At 43.6% G+C, this 24633-nt stretch overlaps 1 protein-coding gene across 1 annotated transcript in view; it reads left to right on the top strand.

Annotated features, from left to right (window-relative positions):
* The window catches only part of CDHR2 (cadherin related family member 2), a 68275-nt gene that overhangs the window by 42616 nt on the left and 1026 nt on the right, over window positions 1-24633 (top strand). The window contains 13 exon segments of the mRNA XM_015412507.1: window positions 1-156; window positions 1280-1349; window positions 2131-2751; window positions 6779-6850; window positions 7348-7397; window positions 7491-7639; window positions 8205-8307; window positions 11575-11663; window positions 13750-13827; window positions 14060-14120; window positions 14453-14577; window positions 15324-15437; window positions 16449-16529. The exon segment at window positions 1-156 is cut by the window's left edge and continues 44 nt beyond it. Coding sequence (XP_015267993.1) covers window positions 1-156; window positions 1280-1349; window positions 2131-2751; window positions 6779-6850; window positions 7348-7397; window positions 7491-7639; window positions 8205-8307; window positions 11575-11663; window positions 13750-13827; window positions 14060-14120; window positions 14453-14577; window positions 15324-15437; window positions 16449-16529 — 1769 coding nt within the window.

Raw genomic sequence — 24633 nt, 5'->3', positions numbered from 1 at the left:
ATTGACCCGAACACAGGAATGTTGAGGAGCAGAGAGCCTCTGGACCGAGAGGCAATCCCCAAGGAGCTTGCAGGCAACGTGATGGTGACAGTGCTTGTGCATGACTTGGGCATCCCACAGTTGAACACCACAGTCAATGTCACCATCATTGTGGAGGTAATTACATTCCCTGCTAGAAGTTACATTCCCCATATGTTCCCCTGTGGGAACTACGGTCAGGGACGCAACATCTCCTGACAATTCCAGGCCCTAAGGAGGCCAGGCTAGCTGCTACCAGGGCCAGAGCTTTTTCGGTGGCAGCTCCTACCTAGTGGAATGAGCTCCCGGAGGAGATCCGGGCCCTGCGGGACCTTGTGCAGTTCCGCAGGGCCTGTAAGACGGAGCTCTTCTGCCAGGCTTTTGAGTAGGAGCCACCACTATTTTACCATCACTAGCTTCTGGCCCTGGGAAGAGAGAACAACAGTGTCACATGGAACTGGCAGTACTGATTGGGTGTACCATCTTTGAGACATCATCTTTATGGAAGATCTTGTTTGAACATCTAGAGCACTTAATAGGTTGTAATTATGTTGTAATATTGTAGTGATGTTTTTATATGGTTTTAATCTGTTTTATGTGTTGGCTTTGCCTGTCTGTGAGCCGCCCTGAGCCCGCGTTGCGGGGAGGGAGGGCTATAAATTGAAATTATAAATAAATAAATAAATAAAAGGTGGCTGGATTATTGCATATAAAGAGCAAGCCCTGTCTTGCTTAAATAAAGTAATCCAGTTTTCAGCCAGTGTTTGGGGGTGGGGGTGGGGTGCACGCACAACACCCATATCCACACTCAGACCTGAACATGGACACTCACTCGCGTTATGAGGTAGGCAGGTAGCCATGCTATGGGGCTCTTAACATCTGTGCCATCCCTGCCTATCTGTAGAACATCTGGTTGCCAACCTCCAGCTGGTGGCTTGAGAACTCCTGGGATTACAACAGTTCTCCAGGTGATGCCAATCAGCTCACCTGGAGAAAATGGCTGCTGTGGAAGGTGGACTGTATGGCATTACACCCTACTGAAGTCTCTCCTCTCCTCAAGCCCTGCAGTCCTCAAGCTCTACCCCAAAATCTCCAGGTATTTCCCAACCTGGAGCAGGCAACCCTAGTAGAACATAATCCCACCATAAATGCCTGTAGTTGTGCCACTGCTGCATGAAAAGCCTCATGTTGTCTTAAGCATGGAAAACATGGAATTGGACATAACATTCCCTGTTACCAGCCTGTGCTGTTCTTTTTTTAGGACAATAATGACAATGCACCCAGATTCAACAGCTCACTGTATGTCTTCTCTGTTCAAGAGGGCTTGCAAGGTACGATATATCACTGGCCTATAGTCTGGGGTGGAAGGGGTGGCAATGTGATAGTGTTTGCTGTTTTTTCTTCAGCATTTGTGTCCTGCTTTTCTCACAAACTCAATTGATTGGCAAAATAAAAGTTCTTTAGAATTTTTAAAAATCCCAATAATGCTAAGAACTACACAGCAGCTTATCGTAGCCAAGAATATGACGTAACCCTGATATTTTGATGAGAATCATCCTGGAAAAACATCATTTTGCAGGCTTCATTAAAAATAAGCAGGCCTCTTTGAGGATGGGATTTTCTAATGAAGGGGCCACCATGATTAAGGCCCTTCTTTATGCTCTCATTAAATTTAACTATCTGATGTGTGGCATTCAGAGCTGAACATCTCCTTGAGATCTTAAGGAGCAAGAGGATTCATTCAGGCAGAGCTGTTCCCTCAGAAATGCTAAACCTAGGCTGTTTATGGCTTAATAGCAATTTAATTGAAATATTTATATCCTGCCTTTTGAGTTAAAATAATCTCTAATGCACCTCATTGTGGACAGCATTAGATTACAGCTAACACAAAGAGCAAACAGGAAGCCAATGTTATTGAAACAGCACAAAACTGAGAGTATAATGAGACTTACAGGCAAGGGGAAATGTGGTAAGGCAGGAACCAGGAAGCATATGACTGGCTGCTTTTCTGGATGTTGTTTTTAATGAATGGAAGAATAGGTAAGGGATTGTCTTATTAAGACCCATGAGGAAATACTTTGACAGATGATCTAACTAACCTTCCGTCTCTAGGAATCTCTGTGGGCAATGTGGAAGCTACCGATGCTGACCAGACGGAAATCAACTACCGCATCTCATTCCGTATTGAAAGCAACACAGGCTCAAACAACTTCCTGATACACACTAGTAGCCTGGGCGCTGGCTGGTACCAGGGAAACTTGCGGTTAGACTCAAACATTGCTCTTGACTATGACCGGCTGCAGCAGAAGCTCTTCAGTCTGACTGTGCAGGCTGAGAATTCAGACTTTGGCATGGACACTGGCGTGGACACTGCTACTGCCCTGGTGCAGGTGCAGGTGCTAGATGTCAATGATGAGCCCCCAGCCATTGTGCCATCCCCACCCAATGACATCAGAGTGTTGGAGAACCTCACCCTGCATGAGTGGGTTGCCACGCTGCAGGCCACAGACGTGGATACTAACCATTCGCTGGTGTTCCAGGAGTTAGGTGTTGCATGTTTCCGTAGTTCGGCCAATGTGGGCAATGTGTGCCGTAACTGGTTCCACTTGGAGCCCAATGGCTCTCTTCTTGTGAACTCTTTGGGGATAGACTACGAGGTCTGTGACCTAGTAGAACTCAAACTGCGTGTCAAGGATGAGTTCACTGAGGTGGGGGACCCCTACAGTGGAAATGGTAAGGGTTCTGAACGGACAACGCTTGGCTGTGCCTCTCCTCCTGAAACTAGAACTTTTGTGACTTGCTTCCTTTCCTCTTCATCTGTCCTATCTTCCTTCTACTGCTAGGACATACCTTGTATCCCAGCTGGAGATACTTTAGAAAGCCATGCTACCAACAGCTCAGTTATGATAGAAACAGAAGTAGAAGGAGATTATAAATTCACTATTGGATGAATGGAGAAAACCTGACAGAGGATAAAGCAATGGCAGAGAGGCAAAGTGCCTATTTTGCCTCTCTGAAGGAGAGTACAGGCCCACTTGGGAACAGTGGTGGGCAAGATTCAGGTTTTGCAGGTGAATATAGGTAAAGAGGTCATTCCTAAGTATCTGGATGCTTTGAATGGATATAAGTCCCCTGGGCTAGATGGAGTCCACCTGAGCGCGCTTAAAGAACTAGCTGGGGAGTTGGCAGAGCTGTTATCCATTATCTTCATGGTCTCTTGGAGGTTGGGTGATGTTGGGTGATGTTGTAGGTGATTGTCGATTTTTATAAAGGGGAGGGTGGATGATCCAGGGAACCACAGGCCATTCAGTTAAACCTCTGTCCCAGGCGAAACCTTGCAGCAGATCTTAAAAGGGTTTATTTGTAAACATCTAGAGGATAACTTGGTGATAAGAAGTAGGACTTGTCCCTAATAGGTCCTGTCAGACTAATCTCATTTCCTTTTTTGGTCAAGTGACAGGTTTGGTAGATTGGGGGATGGCGCAGGTATTGCCTATTTGGATTTTAGTAAGGCATTTGATAGGGAGGGACAGTGACATGGTGTAGTTCAATCTTGTCAGATCTCGGAAGCTAAGTAGGATCAGTACTTGGAAGGGAGACCACTGAGGAAGGCCATGGCAAACCACCTCTGCTTCTCTTATGGGTCACCGTAAATTGGCTGTGACTTGATGACACACAAGGCACTAGATAAGGTTCCCCATGATGTTTTGATCATTGAATTGGATGGCTGTGGATTAAATTCTGGGATGGTTAGGTGGATAAGGAATTGGCTAGATAATTGTACCCCAAGAGTGATAGTTAATGGCTTGTCTGATTAGAGGGTAGTATCTAGTGGAGTGCCACAGGGCTCAGTTTTGGGCCCAGTGCTTTTTAATAGTTCAAGTTAGCCTTTATTGGCATAATTTTTTTAAAAAAATAAAATTTATTTTTACCAAATTAAACTAAATCATATATGGAATTATTAAAGTCGAGATAACATTATTTCACTGGCCAGCCATTCACAGTAAACAAGTGTTTCCAATATATGGAAAGTACAGTATTTCTTTTATTTAAGCCTGACCTCCAGATAAATCACAGGCAAATACACAGAACTATACCTGGTAGTATCAAAGCAGGTCACTAGTGATCTACTCAGAGTTGAAGATATGTCCAGAAATTATCCCTAGTATAGGAGGCCACAACTTGTGATATTGCCTCAAAACATTTATTTCAATAAAATGATAAGTCCATATCCATATTTAGTACCCTGAGAGTTAAAGTTTCAAATGCATTGATCAGAGCAGGCAGGCAGGGCATAAATTGTCGATACAGATTATACAATTTAAGGGCAGATTAAAAACACACCTATAAAAATACTATGTCTCTAGGATCCTTTGGCACAGCTTTTTTAAAATCAACAATCTTGGTAAGGACACTTCTTCAGAAGCTTTGCACATGAAAGCTTACACTTTGAATAAAACTTTGTTGGTCTTAAAGGTGCCACTGGACTCAACACGCCTGCCTACCTGAATCTAGATAAGGGTGAGAGGGACAACTCATTAAATTTGCAGATGACACCAAATTGGTTGGGTAGCTCCAGAAGATGGAGATAAAATACAATCATACTTGGATGCATTGGAAAAATTGGCAGATGTCATCTAGATGTGATTTAATAGAGATAAATATAGAGTTCACATCTGGGCAGCAAAAACATTCTACACGCATACTGGATGGGGGATACTCTCCTGTGTAGTAGCATGTGTGAATGGGATCTCGGGGGTTTGGTGGATTGGAAATTGAGTGTGAGTAGCCAGTGTGAAGTGGCAGCAAACAAGGCAAATTTGATCTTAGGGTGTATCGACAGATGCATAGTGTCTAGGACACGAGATGTGATAGCACCACTGGTCAGACCCTATCTGGAGTATTGTGTCCAGTTCTGAAGGCCTTTTTCTAGGCAGAACATAGAAACTTTAGAATGGGTGCAGAGGAGAGTGATGAGGCTGATAAGGGTTTGGAGACTAAGCCTTATTACGAAGAAAGGCCACAGGAACTGGGAACGTTCAGCCTGGAGAAAAGGAGGTAGAGGGAATATGGTTATTCTTTTCAACTATTTGAAGGGCTATTATTTAAAGGTGGGTAGGGGGCCATGGTAGCTCAGAGGTTAAGACACTGAGCTGCAGACTGGAAGGTCTGTAGTTTGGCAGTTTGAGACCCTAGTGCCGCATGACGGAGTGAGCTCCCGTCTCTGGCCCCAGCTCCTGCCAACCTAGCAATTTGAAAGCAAGAAATTGCAAGTAGATAAATAGGTACCACTTCGGTGGGAAGGTAACAGTGTTCCGTGCACCTTGGCATTTAGTCATGCTGGCCACATGACCACAGAAACATCTTTGGACAGCACTGGCTCTTCGGCTTGGAAATGGAGATGAACACCGCCCCCTAGAGTCGGGTTTGACTAGCTTTCGAAGAAGGGAAACCTTTACCTTTAGGGTGCTATTTCAGTTGGTAGTAGAGGATAGGATTTGTAATGGATTTAAATTACAGTTGGGGAGATATTGGCAGGATATTAGGAAAAACCTTTTAACAATAAGGGCCGCTCAGTGGTGGAATCAGTTGCCTAGAATGTTGTGGGTTCTCCCTCCTTGCAGGTGTTGAAGCACAGATTGGATGGTTATTTGTAAGGGATGCTTTAGGTCATCCTACATGGTGCAGGGTGTTGGACTGAATGGTCTTTGGGCCCCTTCCAGTTTCTTGATACTATAATTCTATGTCCTCCATCTCCAGCCTCTCTTAAGAGTCTGTGCATATGGTATGAAAAACCTGCTGAGAGCAATGAGCAGGAGGAACAGAAATGGCCCATAGGACCTAGACTGATTTTTCAAGGGGCTTATCTGCTTAAGGCACGTCTCATCACCTCTAGAGTTGGCATGAGGTGCAACTGGATGACACCGTGGCATGATTCTACTTGGGTTGTTCCTGAATTCTTACGAAGCAGGAGGTTGGGGAGAAGAGGACTTAAAGCACAACATGGTTGGAAGTAGGGTTTCCAGTCTCCAGGTGGGACCTGGAGATCTCCTAGAACTTGAACTGATCCCCAGGCTTCAGATATCAGTTGTCCTGGAGAAAATGGCTGCTTTGGAGGGCAGCGTCGATGGCACTATACCCCATTGTTGCTTCCTCCCCAAATCCTGCCCTCCCCGGGCTTCACCCCCAAATCTCCCAATCTAGAGTATCCCTGGCTAATATTTCCCCCTCCCCTCCAGAAATAATTTCTCATCACAGAGCCCTACTGGGAGAAAAATGGCTGCAGAAAACTATGTTGGGGGGAATGGATGTATATGAATGGTTTGGCTCACCCTTGTTGCCCAGCCAAGCTGCATTCTAAATCCACAGTGCAATTCTCCAGATTTTATAGGGATTTGGCAGTGACCCAACTAGACACATGGATTTGCCATTGTGATGCCTGGTTTCAAACTTTAGAATAGTGGCTGTAGGGGAAAGCACAGATACTCTGGTTAAGCATCATTTCAGCCTGGAAGTCTTCTATAGAAAGGCAATCCCAGCACTTTGGACAATAAAATAACAGCACAAGAATGCTGGTAGCTATTTCAGGAAGCCATGTGTTTGTGTTTTGGACTGACTGGGGATGTGCCTAGGCAGAGGGTGTGATATCCTCCTACTACTGAGCACAGGACTGGGGTTGTGCCTTGTACTTGTGTGGGCATATGGGAAGCATGCAGAGCAATGACTCCTCTTCTGCGCTTTGTTTTCTTTTTTTAAACAGAGACCTTAAGGATCATAATCGGTGATGTGAATGACAACCCTCCGGAGTTCCTTCCTATTGCCAATACGTTTGGTGAGACAAACATGTCCCATGATCGAGATATGCAGTTACTACCCGTTAATGGACAGGTGGAAGGGAAGAAGATGGAAACAGACTGTTTCAGGGCTTTAGCTTTGCCCAACGCTGACGGGAATTCTCTCAAGGGCAGGGGCCTGCTCTTTAGGGCTGACCATCAGCCCTTTCTCCTCTGTGCATCTTTAATGAATTATAACTGATTGCCATTCTCAGAAAAATTTCTCCTGCTGTTTTTGCCTTAGTTGAATACCTGATCTCCTCCTCTTTCCTACCCCACAGTTAGGCAAGGTGTAATCAGTCCTCTTTGCATCTCACATTTTCTAGCCAGGGCAAAGAAAGGCCCCCTGAAGAGTCAGTAACAGAAGCGCAGTTACAGGAGCACATGCCAACTGCCTTCTTGTAACATGCAGTCAGAGGTAGGGCATAGGAGGTAGTTCCCAGCATGCCACACTTTTGTGTATATATTATCTGATCTGCCTGATGTTTTGTTTCAGTGGTCATTCCAGAGATCTCCGTAGTGGATCTGCAAGTGGCTATAGTTAGGGTAAGAGAATCTGGCATGTCTGTCTACTTTTCTGTGGTGGGAATTGCCTCCGGGTGCTGGGAAGCTATTTCAAATTTTTCCTCCAATTCCTAGGCTACGGATGCGGATTCAGGGGAGAACAGAGTAATCACATTTGCCATCTCCAGTGTAGTTTTCATCACAGACGGGCCCAACCAAGTTTTTGAAAATCTTTTCAAGGTGGTAACAATGGTAGAAAAGGACCTCTATGTTGGGAGCATTCGGTAAGTGATTTCACCTTTGAAGCTTTGTGCCAGTCACATTGGTGATCATTAACCAGACATTTCTTGAAGGGAAAGTGTTGAAGGGGGGGGGGGAGGTGGTCCAGAAGAAACAGAAAACAATGGGAAGATGAAGTATTTGCCAGTCATTTGCCCTTGAAGACAGTTCTAATAATACCTGAATGTGACCAATGGTGTTATGTTCCCAGAAAGACAGCATAGGCGATAGTAGAAAGATCAGCACTACAAACTGCTTCACTTTTCTGGCTAGAGTATGGAGTGTTCAGTGAGACTACTGATCCTGGATCTCATAGAGATTGTCCAATTGTGTGGGCAAGGTATCAACAAAGAACCCATTGGAACAACTTCTGGCACTTCTGTAGAGATTCCAGGTCAATAGATAGATGGATAGATGGATGTTTGTGAACCATTCTCAGGTTTGGAGCAAGGTAATAACAGCCAGTTCTGCAAGGGGTCTGCAAGAAGGAGATGAAGGCAGGTCAGTACGTCAGCTGGGGATCCACAGTCTTTGTTATCCATCTTGCTAACACCTCTGTTGTTCTCACAGAGTTGCAAGCAACCTTGACAGTTCATTGAAAGGTCAGTACCAGCTGAAGGTAGAAGCCAAAGATGGTGGGACACCTTCACTCAGCTCTTCAACGTTACTGGATGTAAGACTGCTTTCCTGTTTAACCAACTTCTTCCCAGCACACAACTATGTGTGAATTACTGTTAAGAGCTCTGTATTTCTTCAGCTGTTTCCACATGGATGTTTTGCTCCACCTTGCCTTCATTACGGGAGTATTGTTTTGGGGGAACAGCCACACAATGTCCTTCTCTGTTTGTCCTGCTTTTGTCCCCTCCCCCCATTTTGTTGCAGTCTTTCTCAGTCCCAGTCCTTGCCACAATCTGTTAATTTTTTTAAAAAAGATCACCTTTGGACACCATGTGGATGAGAAGGTGTACCGTTTTGCAGGTCCCCCCCTACATTGATACCATTTTTATCCCTGCCTCCCTAGCCATTTATTTATTTATTTATTTCATGGGATTTCTATCCCATCCTCCCCTGCAAGTGGGTTCAGAGTGGGTTACAATGTACCAATAAAACAATAGAGCAGTTATACATAAATTCAATAAATACAATCCAACAGTACAATTTCCATGAAATCCAATTTAAAACCCAAAAATCAAATTGAAATTCAAATTTAAAACCAAGATGGTGAATAATAATTTAACAGTTTAACAGTAACCCAGGCATATGCTGTACACAGATCAGAAAGGGCCAGCATATCAAGCTGGTGGTCCGGCCCATAGCCCACCATACAGTTGGTACAGTATAAAGAATAAGCTGGATGGGTTGTCAGGCTTTTAAAAAAACATAGAATTGGTAGGATGCTATAGTGTTACAACATTATAGTGATCTGTTGTCACAGCCTACTAGTTTCTTTTTCCCTTTCTCTTTCTTTCAAAAAGTAAATTTCGAGTCCTTTTTGTTATAAGGACTCCACCCAGGAATGCACGGCGTTTCCTTCTTCCCTAACTCCTCCCAGAGCTGTTGTCCAACTTCTCTCTGGATATTACCCATTGCTACCAACTAACCTTGAATAGCATCTCCTGCTAGAAGGATTAGTACTTCCAGCATTCTTTACTGCACTGCTGTTTAAAGGCTCTTCCTATTTGCCGCATCTTCCATTTAGCTCGTACTACCTAATGTAAGGATGAACAATTGCACTTTTTCAACTTCACATTTTGAGGATGGCACACTCACTTACAGCCCCTCTTCCTTACCACACTTTGAAAGTGTGAGTGAATCAGGCATGATATGGGCACAGAGATCAGGCTTTGAACATTCAAACAGAAGAAAATTGAATAAACTAATTAGTTTAGTTTGTTTTTTTTAGTTTATTCAATTTATATCCTGCCCTACCCCGCAAGTGGGCTCAGGGCGGCTTACAACATTGATAAAACAATAAATAATAATTTGACACTAAATAAAAATTCATAAAAGCTTCAACAATTCCAGGCAAAAATTTCTGATGGCAGCATAACAATTACTAACTATTGTGCTTGCTGCAATAATGTCGGGGAGGGCACATTCTCTGAAGAGATTAAATAAGAATCACACACACAATCCTTATAAGCTTCAGACTGAGCAAGCTCATGAAGAAAAGGTGAAAACACACAGTCTTGCAGCTCTGACTCTAGACATAACAATGTTATTGCTAGGATAGGCTATTAACTCTTAAGGTTACAGCAATTAAAAAGTCCTCCATTACCTCTTTTTTCTGGTTTAGGGGTTCCTTGTCCCATAGTCAAGATGGAGTCTTAGTGTAAAAGCCAGCCCTTCAAAGCTTGGCAAGTTGAAGATGCTCCAGTGAGAGACAAGCAGGGGAGAGTTTCCCTGGAGGAGAAAGGGAGAGGTTCTCTGGTGTGTCCAGAGAATTTGTAATCTCCCTTTAGCAAGTCCATCCCCTCTTTGGGAATGATGCTTTATTCCTGACCCCAAAGGAAAAGATGAAATCTAGCATTTGGCTTCCCTGTCCCTAGGTGTGATATTCTAACTAAGGTGTTAGGTTGTAAACCTTTTGGCTCACTCCACCCAGGTCCATCTGCTTAACCAAGCATTGAACTGCTCTGTACTTGGAAGAAATAATCTGTTTTCTCATCTCCTGTAGTTTTCCTTTTATCAGTCTTTCATTAGCATTGAAGCTTCTGATGCACATATGGAGTGCAGCCCCAACTATTGAAATACTGAAGTGAATTCAAGGGTGGCGGGTATTTCTCCACAAAGGGAAAGATTCAGGCTGTACCTTTCCCCTTATAACTACGCAATGGAAAGGGCCAGTGACCTACTTCTAAAAAAGAAATAAAGCTGTGTTCTAGTAGATTGTGGCAATAGATTATTATAGTGTTATAACTGTCTAGTAGTACCTGATTTAAAAAAAAAGTCCTTTGGTGGTATTGGGGGGGGATGGTCGCTACAGGGGGCTAAGGCAAGGAAAGCGTGGGATGCTCTGTTGCCACTGCAAATTCCTCTGCATTCAAAGCAATAATCAGAGCCATATGGGGAATCATCTCCATATGGAAGCAACCTCTTTCAGGGTGTTTCATGTTATAGGTTGTATTGTTCTCTTGTTTTGAACCAAGTCACAGATTTCTTGATGCCATACTAGGTTGCTTACATTCAGCCTGTGCGGTGGAAAAAAGTAACCTAGACCATTCTTTTTGCTGGTGAGTTGAATTTCCATCTGATGCTTTCACTTTGCGGCACTCCTTCCGCAATAGGGCTTTTACTTCGTAGTTTTTCAGGATCGGACCCTCCTCATGTGTTGCACATTTACTTCAAAAGGGGGCCATGCTGCCTCCCCGCATTCACTTCATCATTAATGGAGTCCCTTTTATTTTTATTTTTTTGTGCATGCACAGTAACATTACAATATCATTATATTGTCCAAAAAAAGGCCCGCTTGGGAATGGGGGCAGGCTCTCCAGTGAGCTGCCATTTTGATTCCCTCCACCAAGTGTGTCTTCCAAGTGTCTATTTAAAAGTACACTAAAACTTTGAAACTGCGCCTTAGCTCAATTTTGACCCATGAACTTGGTTCGCTTGTGTTCTGTGTCTCTTTAGTGTTTCTTTAGTGTTAATTCTTGCCCTGCAAGGGACTTGGCAGAATTAGTGTTGGTGACACTTTATATTTTTTATCAGATACAAGTCCTCATGTAACCTATTATGTTTTTCCTTATGCTGTGGCAGCCATGAAAATTGAACAAAGGCATTATAGACCTGGCAGTTAATTGCCATGGTAATGCAGTGATTTTATGTGTTTTTATGACCATTTTTAACTGTCATATGTTCCTTAGAAACAGTCTCCATTCTAATGGTGTTAATATTTGTCTTGGGATTGAACTTCTGTTGAATGGTCTCTCTCTTTCACCAGATCTTCACTGTAGACAAGAGCTACCGAGTTGGGCTACAGTTTGACACAGCCTTGCAGGAAGTGCAAGCCAACTTAGACCAGATCAAAATGTATGGCATCCTTTTCATCTAGTGGCTGGATCTAGGGGAAGACATTTTTGCAGGGCGCGTGGCAAAGGTCATGGAGAGGCCAGGTTGCTAGAGACCTTGGCTGGGTTGCCAGTGGATAATAGAGATTGAAGTCTAATACAGAAATTGCGGGGAGGGAATTCATTTGTTGTTAAAAAGCACAGCTTTTATCCTCACAGTTCTGGAGAAAAATTTACAGTGTAGCCAAATTGGGTACTATATCATAGTGAAAGGAGGCCATGACTCCTTCATCCAGTCATGTAGGGCAGGGCATGTCTATACCTGGCATACTTTCTGTCTGATTCTGCAGTCCTTTGATGATATATCCCAGATTCTATGAAGATTTGCATGCTGCAATCAGAACATATTACGAGAAAAGTGGGTTGTTGTTTTTTTGCATAAGTTACTCTGACCAATATATTTGGCTTTCTTCAGTACAGAATCAGAGATTATTTTCCAATTTGGACTAAATCCAGTTCTGCTTATGAGTTTTTCAACCGCTGGGGGACTGATATAGGCTACAGCAGAACTTTTTGAGTCTATTCTCACAAATGGCAACTCATCAAGGGAATGTGCTACCAAGGGAACTTATAGGGTCTGTCTTGGTGGAAGTTCTCAAATACAACACGCTAAGCATCTCTCAGGAATGCTTCAGATACAGGATGTTCTGCCTGATAACTGTGTATGTTTTCACTTGTGGAGCAAATAGCAGCTTTGAGAGGCAATTTAAATCTAAAATTACGCAGGGGGAAAGGAACACGCACACACACAACAACTCTAGCAATGTTTCCACAATCCAATTCAGCACTCCCCCCCCACACACCTCCAGTTTGATGACTTTGATCTAATTTTTTAATCCTCCAGAAGATGCTGATCCTGGATCTCTCACCATCCAGGGTATCAAAAAGACATATTCAAACTACCTGAACTTTTTAACTAGAGATGCCAGAGACTGAAACAGGGGGTCTTTTGCATGCCTAGCAGATGGTCTGCCAGCCTCTCCTCTAAAACAGAGTATGCCTCAAAATCTCTCAAGAAGCCAAATTTGCAAGCATAAATGGTTTCTTCTATAGCTCAACCCATTACAGATAATTGAAGTATAAAAAAACCTTTTGACTAAATGCATACTAGAAGGATCTCTCTGTCTGTCTTTTTTTTGCTTGCTCCCTTGGAACATGGATAGTATTAGTTATTATCTGCTGGCTGCTAAAGATTGATGTCCACATTTGATTGGATGCTTTCTGAAAACTCTGCTATATTGATATCCCAACATTTCCCCTACCACCATCTTCAGATCAGGATGTGCTGAATATAACAGTGGGATGTAATAAGATGGGAGGGTAAGTCTGAGTGCTGTGGGAGTATTTGTCCAACAGTCATGGTGACAGCTTGTCTCCTTTTCCTTTGCTGCTTCCAGGGCTCTGACCGTGGCCACCAAGTCAACAGTCTATGTGGCAACAATCAAGCCATTAGAGAACTCATCAGCTTCCAAATCTAACAGGTGACTAGGTTAAAGGGAAGTGACAGGAAATGGGTTAGGTCAGGCCAAGGAGGACAGCTTGAAGAGCATGGATATATGGGGAACTGAGGTGTATAAGTTGTGATGGCTGTTGCTGCTACAGATTGCTCAGGCACCATCCAAAATAATTGTATATGGTTTGTGGTGAGAATGAAGAGGGGTTGTTCAAAGAATATTTCAAGAGAGGTGAGCTTTCACTGGCAACAAATACCGAGTTTCCGTGTGGCTGATGTTTGTGAAGCTATTTATTTATTGTCGCTCTTTAGTTATTGGGAAATGTATATGCCGCCACTCCAGATATCTGCTTGAGGCAACTCATAGGTAAAAACGGTATGATACAATTATAAACACAGTATAATCTATCACTACTGAAAGCAAGATTTCTCTGTAATGCTGATTCATAAGGACATGGCCGTGTTCGCAGAGAATAGTCACCAGCTGGATGGTCAAATAATTTGGTGGTGGTTGGCTCCTCAGTCTCTAAAGGGCCTGCACATCCTGATGCCCTCAGCATGTCTGTCTTATACATCATTATCTCATATCCTGTAGGGCCAAGGGGAAGATGCTGATGGAGGCCTACTTTGTCTACAGCAATGGCACAGCTCTGATGTATGAAACTGTCATCACGTGAGTGAGAGATTGCTATGGGGTTGATAGGCAGAGAGGGACCCAGGCAAAGTCTAGGATGTTTTTGTGAGTCCAGGGAGCAGAGAGACAGTAGTTGGGGAGGGGAATCAGAACCAGGTGGAAGAGTCTGAGAGAGGGGCCTGAGCAGAAAGTTGCATGGCAAGACAGAGAAAGGGCCAGAGGAACTGGTGGGAGGCTCTTCCAGCTAATCTCCAAACTGTCTTCTCTGCAGGCTCATCCAGAGCAACACTGAGGCCCTGACACAGCTGCTCAACCTTGGCCTGTCTACTATTGTAAGTTAACTGCTGAGTCCTACTAACGTTCCCAAACATTAGCTCTGTGGAACCTCTGAAATAAGTTTCCAAGGCTCACACAGGAGAATCTATTGGGTCAAGTACATTGTAGGCCGAATAAGAGAAATAATTAAGGGAGAACCATTCACATGAAGCCATTACTTGTGCAGAAATGGACATTGTGTCTGAAAGTCATTCTAGAAAATAATGTTGTGCTGTATCTGGGAGTGATATAGGGGAGGGGCTTGTATATATTTGAGCTACACCTGTGGCGTAATGTAGACATGAGTACTTGCTGAGCTAGCAGAGTGACACAGATGTCTATATCCCAGGGCCCTGTGGATGTGGGAGAATCCAACACTGAGAAGGAGCTGATTGGTATCATTGCAGGCCTGGCTGGGGCAGTGTTGCTTATCCTCGTCATCATGATCATAACTTTGATGAGCATCAGGAAAAGGTACAAAAGTTCCTAGCCTACCTCTACCCAAAATTACAGTGGAATCAACATCTCCCATGAATTAATTAATTGCACTCAGTATGCTGTTTCTGTCCATGCCTGTAAGTTCCCTAGCCTTTCTGTTCTGTTGCACTGCATCAAATGTACTGTATCAAAAGAAGAGCCAGTGTGGTTTAGTGGTTAAGAGATGTCAGACTAGTATTTGGGAGATCTGGATTTGAATCCTCATTTGTGCCATAAAAGCTTGCGGAGTGTTCTTGGTCCAGTCACGTTCTCTCACCCTAACCTATCTCATAGGATTGTTGTGAGGATAAAAAGGAGGTGAGGCAAATGCTGTAAGCCGCCTTGGGTCCCATTGAGGAGAATGGTGGAGTACAAATAAATTAAATAAACAAAAAAACAAAATTTAAAAACAAAAAGATGACTTGTGGCACCTTCAAATCTAATTAGATTTATGGTGTTGTGAGTCTTCATGGACCAGAAACCACTTCATTAGAACTGCTTGAGTTCACCAACACTTATGCCACAATAAATGTGTTAGTCTTTAAGTGTTTCTGCTGTAATAGAACAATACAGCTATCCTGCTGGAATTTACACCTTTAAAGCTGCTGTGCATCATGCAGTGCCACCTTTCTGCAATTAAGGACTCCTTTCCATGGGCTTCTGACTATGTGGCATTCTATTAAGGACAAATTTCCCTTGGACTGCTCCCCATCATTCTCTTTTTTGCATTTTTCTTTTTGCAGCTACGTGAGGAAGCTGAAGGCCCTGAAGGCCCTTAAGGTGGCTTCAAATTTCTCAGTGAGTGCACCACAGCAGGGACCTGCTATTCCTGGGACCAACAAATACAACACAGAAGGGTATGTGTGGAGGGCCAAGGAGGGGAAGAACGGCTTGCTAGGCTGAAACGTGGAATTAATTCCAGTCTGAATAGCATGTAACTTGCACTCAGCTCCAGAGAAGCACAGAGGTTCCCAAACTTATTTGGCCTACCGCCCCCATGTCAGAAAAAAAAATTACTGGAAATCTACCTTCAAGAAGTGGACAAAAAGATGCAGTGACAAATTTGCACATAGTAACGAAAGATGTTGTTGTAAGTAAAGAAAGATGTTGTTGGCCTGAAGTCAGAGGCCAGCAGCAACCACCACACAATAGCCCAGCAGCAACACCAGTCTTACAAGGGTGCACATTGCAAATGCATGGCTGTGATTGGCTGTGGGGACCCCTCTCTCCCTCCCTCCCTCCCTGATCCCAGGGAAGACCAGGAGAAGGCAGGAAAAGGCTGCTTTAGATGGGTTCTGAACTCTTCTGTCTTTATGCTTCCACCCCCCCTATTTTTATTCAATGCCCCCCAATTGCAGCCAAGGCTCCTACCACCCACCTGGATCATTCCAACACCCCCCCAGGGGGCGGTATTGCCCACTTTGGGAACCAGTGCCATAGGCGCTGAGTCTGTCCTCCAAAATACAAGGTGCTGAGCTGAATTTGTGATCCATGAAAATACACCCAGTGTATTGAGACAAATCTGCAGATGCGTTGATGTGACTGGAATCTGCAGTGCTGCAATGGGAGGAATATGACCTGATGCACAAGGGGCAAGTAGACCTTTAGGCAGTTCTAGTGAAGCATCATTAAATATTTCTTTGTAGCTTCTAGTCCTCCTGTACAAAGCAGGCTGGGAAAAATTAAAAATGGAAACTACTGGTTTCCTTGGCTAGAGGTGATACATCTTGTGCAACACCAGAAAGCCGTTGCAATCAACAATGAATTATATAGGCATCTGTTGCACTTACCATGGTTTTACATACTAGCTGTTTAAATGCATGATCTGTCGCTGCTAAGAATACTCACCTGCAGGCCATTTTTCCTAGGGCTAACCCCGTGCTTGGTTTCTCCTTGGACCCCTCCGCAGCCCTGGACTTTGAGGACACCACCAGCTATGATGCAGTCAGGTATCACCATAAATCTTACTTTTTGAGCTTCTCTATAAGATTGTGACTAAGCTAAACTAGTTTCCTTCCAAACACCTTGTTTCAAAGCCCCCAAATCTGCTGGGATCGGCACTTCAAGCTTTTCATGATTATTCAAGCTGATTTCCTTTTTTTTACAGCCTGAACTCCCTGGATGAGAACACAGTTGATGCTCCAGTGAACAGTTCAGACACTCCTATAAAAGTGAGCATAACTTAGCTTAGCATCGTTCCTTTCTTCTGGCCTATGTATATTCCTGCCATTTAATAATAACAGGGGAGCAGCAGTAGTAACGTTTGATCAGGACCTACAAACCCATGAATAGACATTTCTGTGCCTGAAAACTGAGAGGGAGGGTGTACTTTTCTTGATAGGAATTTGGGTGTCATGAGGCCATGAGATTCCCTGCTGTGCTGTGAAATGGGAAGAATCAGGAAAGAGACATAGGTAAATGGAGAGCTACTGAGGACAGCCATGCTATTAACATTAGTTCATTAGGTGAAGTCAAGATTCCTATAGATTTAGCTTTCTAGTTGCATTACCTGGGGGAGAATCATAGGGAATAATTTGCTCACATGGACTGTGCATGAGAGAGAATGATCTAGGATGCATAAGGATGCTGAACCTCTGCTTGTGTGTGGCTCTTATTGCTTTCCATAAATAATGGCAAGAAGGGGATGGGGTTTAATCTGGGTAGTCTTATGGAGGAGTGCAGCACCAATACCTGCATCGCAGTTCTGTCGCAACGCTGCCGAGCAACTAGCAAACAGGGCTCCTATCTGCCCTCATCTGAAATGATAAATGAGTTAATGGTTCTAAATCTGATCCAGTAGCTGTTGGCAGCTTAGGAGGCCAAGGAAAGCATTCTCTGAGATTCTTAGTAAAATTAAGGCGGGAAAGGATACACTGTTCGCAGCGCTGTCTTTTGTATCTGAGAGTCAGGGCCTCTCTTCCCTCCTTCCTGTCAGAGATCCTTTGGCCTGTTACCTCGAGTACTGCTGCGCAGTATGTCTTTTTTTTGGTACTTTCTGTGTGTGTGGCTGTAGGTGTGTGTGTGTTTGCACCTGGAAGTCACGTTGACCTCTGGTGACTGACCCCTACACGGGGTCATGGAGGATATTCAGAGAGGTGGCTGAGAGCCTGACTCTGTCCTCCCGACTTGGTATTCCAAGGAAGTTAACCACCCAAGTATTTGCCAGAGTCCACCCTGCTTAGCTTCTCAGATCTGACGAGATCGGGCTTGCCTGGCCTATCCAGGTCAGGGCTGCGTAGTACGTCCTAATAAAGACAGCACCTCCAGAACATGCCTTCAGTGTTACTTGTCATGATAAACGTCCAGGTCAGATAGGTGCAGATGCTTCCCTGGAAGAGGGCTATGTGCACACTCTCAGATATTCCCCATGCACCTACCTAGGGCATCTGACCTTGCACCATATCTGTTGTCAGACCTCCCCTCTCCTCCCCTCACCTCCCCAATGCACTGCAAGTAAAGGGGATACAGTAAGAGGCATCACAAATTATCATGTACACACATAGCTAAAGTTTACTGCATTGTACTTGGCTTTCTACAAAGGTAATAAAGGACCAGCGATCTCTTACAACCAATGGCTTGGAAAAACCCATATTGATCTGTTGAGCTGTAAAAGCTTAGCTGCCTGGAGACTGAAAAATTAGGTCTCTGAACTCCCTGACAAATTGACACGGTGAACAGGATGTCCAAATTAAACCGTCACATGACTCGCCTTCTCCCAGGCTCCGACTGAACTGTCCAACTAAACCTGTGCTTCTGCTCCTGCATGTAGAGAGTCAGATTCTGCTGGTATGTGTGTGGGCAGGACCAGATGGTCCCCATCATGGCTTTTGGAGGTCCCATCCAGGAGGCTATGATGTTATGCAGCAGATGCTGGATAAAGATGTAATATTCTAAATATTATCTCTCTTTTTTTCTAGCTGGGCAGAGCAGAAGCTCGATGGCGAGAAAATGGCTGGGAGGAGCCTCTGAAAGCTGCCCTGGTAAGCCGCTTCCATGATTTAGATGGCAAGCCACAGCAACTTGGACTCCCCAGTCAGAAGAGTTTAAGTTTCGACAACCCTGCCTTGGACACTACAGATCTATGACTTAACCCCTCCTCCAGCCCTAGCAAGGGAGAAAAGAGTATTTTGAAACCTGTGCAGTAACCAACTACTTCAACTGAAATTGTACTCTCAGAATTCCAAGATAATATGTTCCCATCAATCTCCAATTTTGACATATTTATTTCCTTCATTGTGTCCCCCCCCAGATAGAGCTCTTGACAGAACCTGCTCTTTTTCAAGGACAGCTCTTATCAGAACTACGGCTTGCCCAAGGCCATCCAGCAGGTGCAAGTGGAGGAGGAGTGGGGAATTAAACCCGGTTCTCCCAGATTAGAGTCCACGCACTTAACCACTACACCAAACTGGCTCTGAAGACATCATAATGAAGATGTTTAACAGATTCAAGGACCAAAAAAAGACCAACCTTAGTTTATATGGTTACCATTTGTTTGGGTTTAATTCCGGGAAAAACAAAGTAAAGGAAATAAATATGTCAAAATTGGCGATTGATTATGTATCCTTAATTGTGGAATGCTGAGAGTAATTAACTGACACCCTATGATTAGCTTAATGGATGGAGTGTATGGTAACTATATAAACGAAGCTTGTTATTCCTGTTTAGTCTCTGGATATGTTAAACATCTTCATTATGCTGTATGCTAATTTACTGCTCCCCCTCTACCTATATGTATGGGCAGGGAATTTCCATTTCACTGTATCTGAATAAGTGTGAATGCATATGAAAGCTTATACCTTGAATAAAACTGTTGGTCTTAAAGGTGCCACTAGATTCAAACTTTGTTCAACAGCAGCTTCAGGATACAATAACAAAGGCATATGGAATTCTTCTTTGCCCATGGCTTGTAATTACCTGCATTAATTCTATCCTGGGCCTGTATCCTAAGAAGAAGAAGAGGAGGAGATTGGATTTATACCCCACCCTTCACTACCCAAAGGTGTCTCAGAGCGGCTTACAAACTCCTTTCCCTTCCCCTCCCCACAACAGACACCCTGTGAGGTAGGTGGGGCTGAGAGAGCTCTTGACAGAAACTGCTCTTTTTTCAAGAACAGCTGTGCCAGAGTTATGGTTTGCCCAAGGTCATCCAGCCAGGTGCAAGTGGAGGAGTGGGGAATCAAACCTGGTTCTCCCAGATTAGAGTCCGCGCACTCAACCACTACACCAATCTGCCTGTAGAGACCTTAAGAGTCAGTTCAAAACTCAAGATGAGTACTGGTGTTTCAAGAGAACCAGTGTTTCAAGAAAGAGTGTACCAGTCTTCTGGAAACCAAAACAGTCATAGAGTACTTAAAGGACATGTGCTGGAGTTTTTTGGGAAAACACTGGAACAAAAGCCTCTCAACTTTAAGATTTTATGTTACCATGAATAGCTTAAGAAACTTTCATTAAACTGAAATATAAGAACTAAAGTCTGTGCATATACTGATTTTACCTCAGAGTTATCTTTATTGAATTACCACAGAACTTTACCTGATTTCACCTGACCTTTCCCCTCTGTGTTGAATAAAATAGTTTTGTTAATTTGGAATATAAAAACTTCTCAAATGCCATTTAAGTCGTATAAGTTAAAAGGGGTTCTCATTCCTTCCCTTAGATTCCTGGGCTGAGCAAACAGGGTGGGACAACCAGAATTCTTCAGGAAAGAAAACAGATAGCTAGCTCAGTCACAAAAGGGAAAGAATGAAGAGAAAATCTTGCTCATGAGGGAGGGAAGTGGACAGGGGCATCATACCAGCCAACATGGACTTGTTATGCTGATTACTTGCTGTGTCTGATAGGTTATTGGGGAATGGGAGAAGTATACAGTGGAAAGAACTGCAGCTGGATCTGCCTGAGATACCATGCCTTTGCTGTTGCAAGGAAGATGTATCTCCACGAATAACCTCGTGATTCCATGTTGGATGAAGGCAGAGAAATTCCCCCTGGTGGGTGTCTAATATTGGAAGTCAATGACATTAATAGCTGCAAAGTTACAAAATCAATCGATGCAGGTGTGTGCCTAGTATCTGTCACCTGTGTCATCTCACACTTTGATATGCCAATCTCATGTATTGTTTGCTTAATGGACACCTGAGCTGTGTGTTTGGCAACCACAGAATCACATTGTGCAAAGGCTTCCAAACCCATTGTCAGTCCTTTCTGGAATGCACTATGAATTGGTTAACCTAAAACAGGTGCATCCTCAAAACAAACAGCCAATAAATGAGGCAGTTAGTATTCCCCCGCATACACCCTGCTCATATTTTCTGCAATAGGAAGCAGCAACAAAATGCTGAAGAAAGTTACCCTGAGAAGTAGAAAGTAGGGTTTCCTGAGCTTTTATAATCATCTAAGCTGTCAGGCGATGAGCTGATAATTCAGCTATACCGACAGACTTGTCCATCACATCTCTTCTGTGCCTTAATAGCTACCGGATCCTTCCTGAAGAAGACCATCTGTGCTGCTCAGTTTGGGGTTCATTTCCAGGAGGGAAGGCTGTATCATTAGACAGGGGCTGGGTCATCATAAGGCCTAGCCATTGAAGCCACCAACATCTGGAAGAAGGGGCAGAGAGTGAACCAACTCAGCTGACCATCTTACAGAGCACTTATTGCACTCCAAGCTCATTGTCAGGGTTTAGACTGGAGTTACCTCTGCATCAGATTGCACAGGAAGTTTCTTGGTGTTTTGCCAGGTCCCAGAAGGTGCTTCAACATTTGGTAAAGCTTCTTTTCATTGTGTAAAACAACAAGAAAAATGGAACTGTGAATCTTAACAACAGGTTTTAATTTTAAAAAATGTAATAGACTTGAACTGTAAGCCACTTTGAAAGTCAATCCAGTTGAAAAGCAAGGTATACATATTTATCAAATAAATACATTTCCAAAAGGCCCCATTTCTACAGCTTCTATTAAAACATGTCCGCCTCATTGCTCCATTCCTCTCTGTATTTAATACTGAGTAATGATTGGTAGGGTGGGAAGGGTTGATTAAATCTCACGTGGTTGATGACTTTTGAGTTTAAATATAGACTGGCAAAAGTGAGGTATAGAAGTATTTTTTTCAGATAAAGTAAAACTCCAATCCTATGTACTTTAGACTTAGAAATAAGTCCCAGTGAGTCTGTGGAATTTCCATGGTGTAAGAGGGTAGTCGAAGAGAAAGACTCTGGACTTCAAGCAGCTAGTTGGGAATTCTCAGCATGCATCTACAATGTACATTTTAATGGGTACAAGCAGTGCCAGTCATTCCTTTTTCACACAGGGAACACCCTGTACCTATCCTCTGACTTGTAAGAAGCCATGAGAGTTCAGTATCCTAAAATGAATTAAAATGTAGGCAGAACACAAGTCTCAAGAAAGCTTAATTATCCTTGCCATCCATAAAAATTACAAAGACAAAACTGGTGGGATGTGATGTTAGGTTGTAGACATCTACAGTGCTGCCAGGAAAGGGGAGAAAAGAGGGAATACAAAAGTTTTTGGTCTCTGAATTATAAACAAAAAGCAATTGAGGCAAAGGTCCAGCAGAGCTGATGTAGCTTAGGTATTAGCAGGGGAAAACCCATGATAACTTTAAGAATAGCTGCTAAAATGTAAGCTCAAGAAAAGTGTGGAATCTCTATCTTCAGAAATTTGTAAAGACAAATCATCTGCATCTCTTGGAAACACCAAAAGAGTTCATGTTAGCATTTAGAGCTAGAATGTCTGAAAAGAGCTTTGGTCCTGGCAACACTTGATTTTTGTTCCAGTTCTGTAGGATCAAACCTCAAGACAAACCTCATGGAACATTTAGCGATCCCAACCAGAACAGGGCCACTGAACTCAGTCTTTCTTGGAACCTGCCTAAATATCTGTTTTTGGAAGCTCACCCATGCTGCCTTGCAGTACATCACCCCCCCCCAAATCTGATTTCATCCCAAGTAATGAAAATTGCCAACTCTCTCTTCCCAAGCCCTTGATGAATACAAAGGAAGGAAGCCCTCTTGGGCAGCAGTTTTTTCTGGAGAAGATTTTATTATCCAACAGCCAAGTTTACAAGATTGTACCCTAAAGAAACAAAGAAGGGAAAAAAAAGAAATCAAAGGCAAAGTCACTATTAACAGCTCATCATTGCTTGGTATTATAGATCCATATGGCACATGAACACCATACTGAAAACAGCACACTAGGCGGGACAAAGGAATGGGAAGGGCCCTCAGCAATTCTGGGGGGTCAGGAAAAGGGAGGCACTGGGGGAGAGGGGTACACAGTTGCTATATCCTCAGCATCATACATTGGAAGGATGCTGTCTGTCAGTGAGGATTTGGGTGCAGATCTCTAGACATCACGTTCTGTCACTAATCAAGTGGGACACCTCTCCACAACTAACATTTTACACACTTCTCTGCATGCCCCTTGCAGCATACATCCAGAAGCTGCAGATCCCAGCGAGAATGCTGGTGCCATAAAACCCGGGTTCAGGGTAACGGCTTGTTAGAGTGACATCAGACCCTAAAAGGCATCTGAACTCTTAAAGGCATGACTCCATACATCACAACTGGAAAGCTACTTGTGAGCAATGGCCACTGCAAGAACCCAAGCATTCTGTTGGCTGTAACAAATCCTCCCATGCATATCTACCTATTGTCAAAGGCTAATACCGGATAGGTAACCTGGGGCAGGTTACTAGTGTCAGACATATGCACAGAGAGGCAGAGCTTTTCCTGATGAAATGACTGTGTTCAACCAATTCTTTTCCTTTTGCAGTTAGGGTTGTGGGTTGCCTTGTACAAAAATCAGCTTTACCACTTGCAACGACTGACAACTAAATATCTTGAGTACAGGCTACTGAGAGCATAGGTCTTTATCTACTGTAATCTGGTGGAGGTAGAGGCTGCACTTTCTCACTGAGAACAGATCAAGTACTGTGTTGTCTGGTGGACAGCAAACGGGTGCATACCTTTCTCTCTGTCTTGGTACACACCAGTATTTTAAAAGACCAGGTGTGTGGACTTTGCGGAGAAAAGTCCCCTATCCCAAGAGCTAAACATGATATGGCTATCCTGTGCTGACCAGAAGCAACCCAGCTTTAAGGCAAAGACCTTCCCAGCTGAATGGGAAGCATTGGAAGGAAAGGTTGCCCACCACCCCAGTCAGACAGAACTTTCTCACTTGCTTCTTCACTGACCAATTTGTATCATAAGAGCAGAACGCAAAGCCTATGTACTGACTAGCTTACACTGGTCTGGGGAAAGAAAGCATCCCAAACCCAGAGGAATTATATACCCTAACTGGCTGCTTCTGAAACCCCTTAGGGTGATGGTGTTCTCACTGTCACCAGACAAGTAACACTACGGAGCAAAGTCTTCCTTCCTTCATCTAGCATTATAATATTACCAAAGCCACACGCTTTCTGTCTCTTTAAGAAAACTCTGAAGATTACAGACGGATTTCAGGTTTAGCTGCTCCCTCACAGTGTTACAGTGAAAGTTGGAATGTTGTCATTCTTCAGAGTTCTTAAAGAGACAGAAAACCTGCCCTGTTTGGAATATACTTGGTCCATCCCTGCCTAAAGGACTTTATTCTACAGTCAGAATTGGTCTGCATGAAGGGAGGAAATTTAACATGTGCATGATGGGGGGAAATGCTTAATCTGCTGAATTTAATGAGATTGTTAAAGGTGCAGCAGCCCAGCGAGAAAAAAGATCAGTAAACGTAGTTTTCCAGCTTTATAAAAAATGGCAGGTTTTGAGACATGATATTTTTCAGCTGGAAGAGACCTTGAACTGTATCTAATGCAGGCATTCTGGAGGGACAAAAGTCTGTCTAAGGCAAGAGCCACAGTTTGGTCAGTCACCATCCCCCTGTTCTTGTATACTGTAGGGCTCTCCCACCCATTCCTTCCCAGATTCCATTGTTTAAGGGAAAAGCCACAAAATCCCAATGCATGAAGGAAAGAGAGGTTGTGGAGGGGAAGCAGAGAAAGGTAACAGCAGCATCAAGACACTTTAAGAGAAACAAGAATGTGATT

The sequence above is a fragment of the Gekko japonicus genome, unplaced genomic scaffold (genome assembly GCF_001447785.1).
Source record: "Gekko japonicus isolate JY-2015 unplaced genomic scaffold, Gekko_japonicus_V1.1 scaffold100, whole genome shotgun sequence".
NCBI lineage: Eukaryota > Metazoa > Chordata > Lepidosauria > Squamata > Gekkonidae > Gekko > Gekko japonicus.
This window is presented reverse-complemented; position numbering and strand designations above follow the sequence as displayed.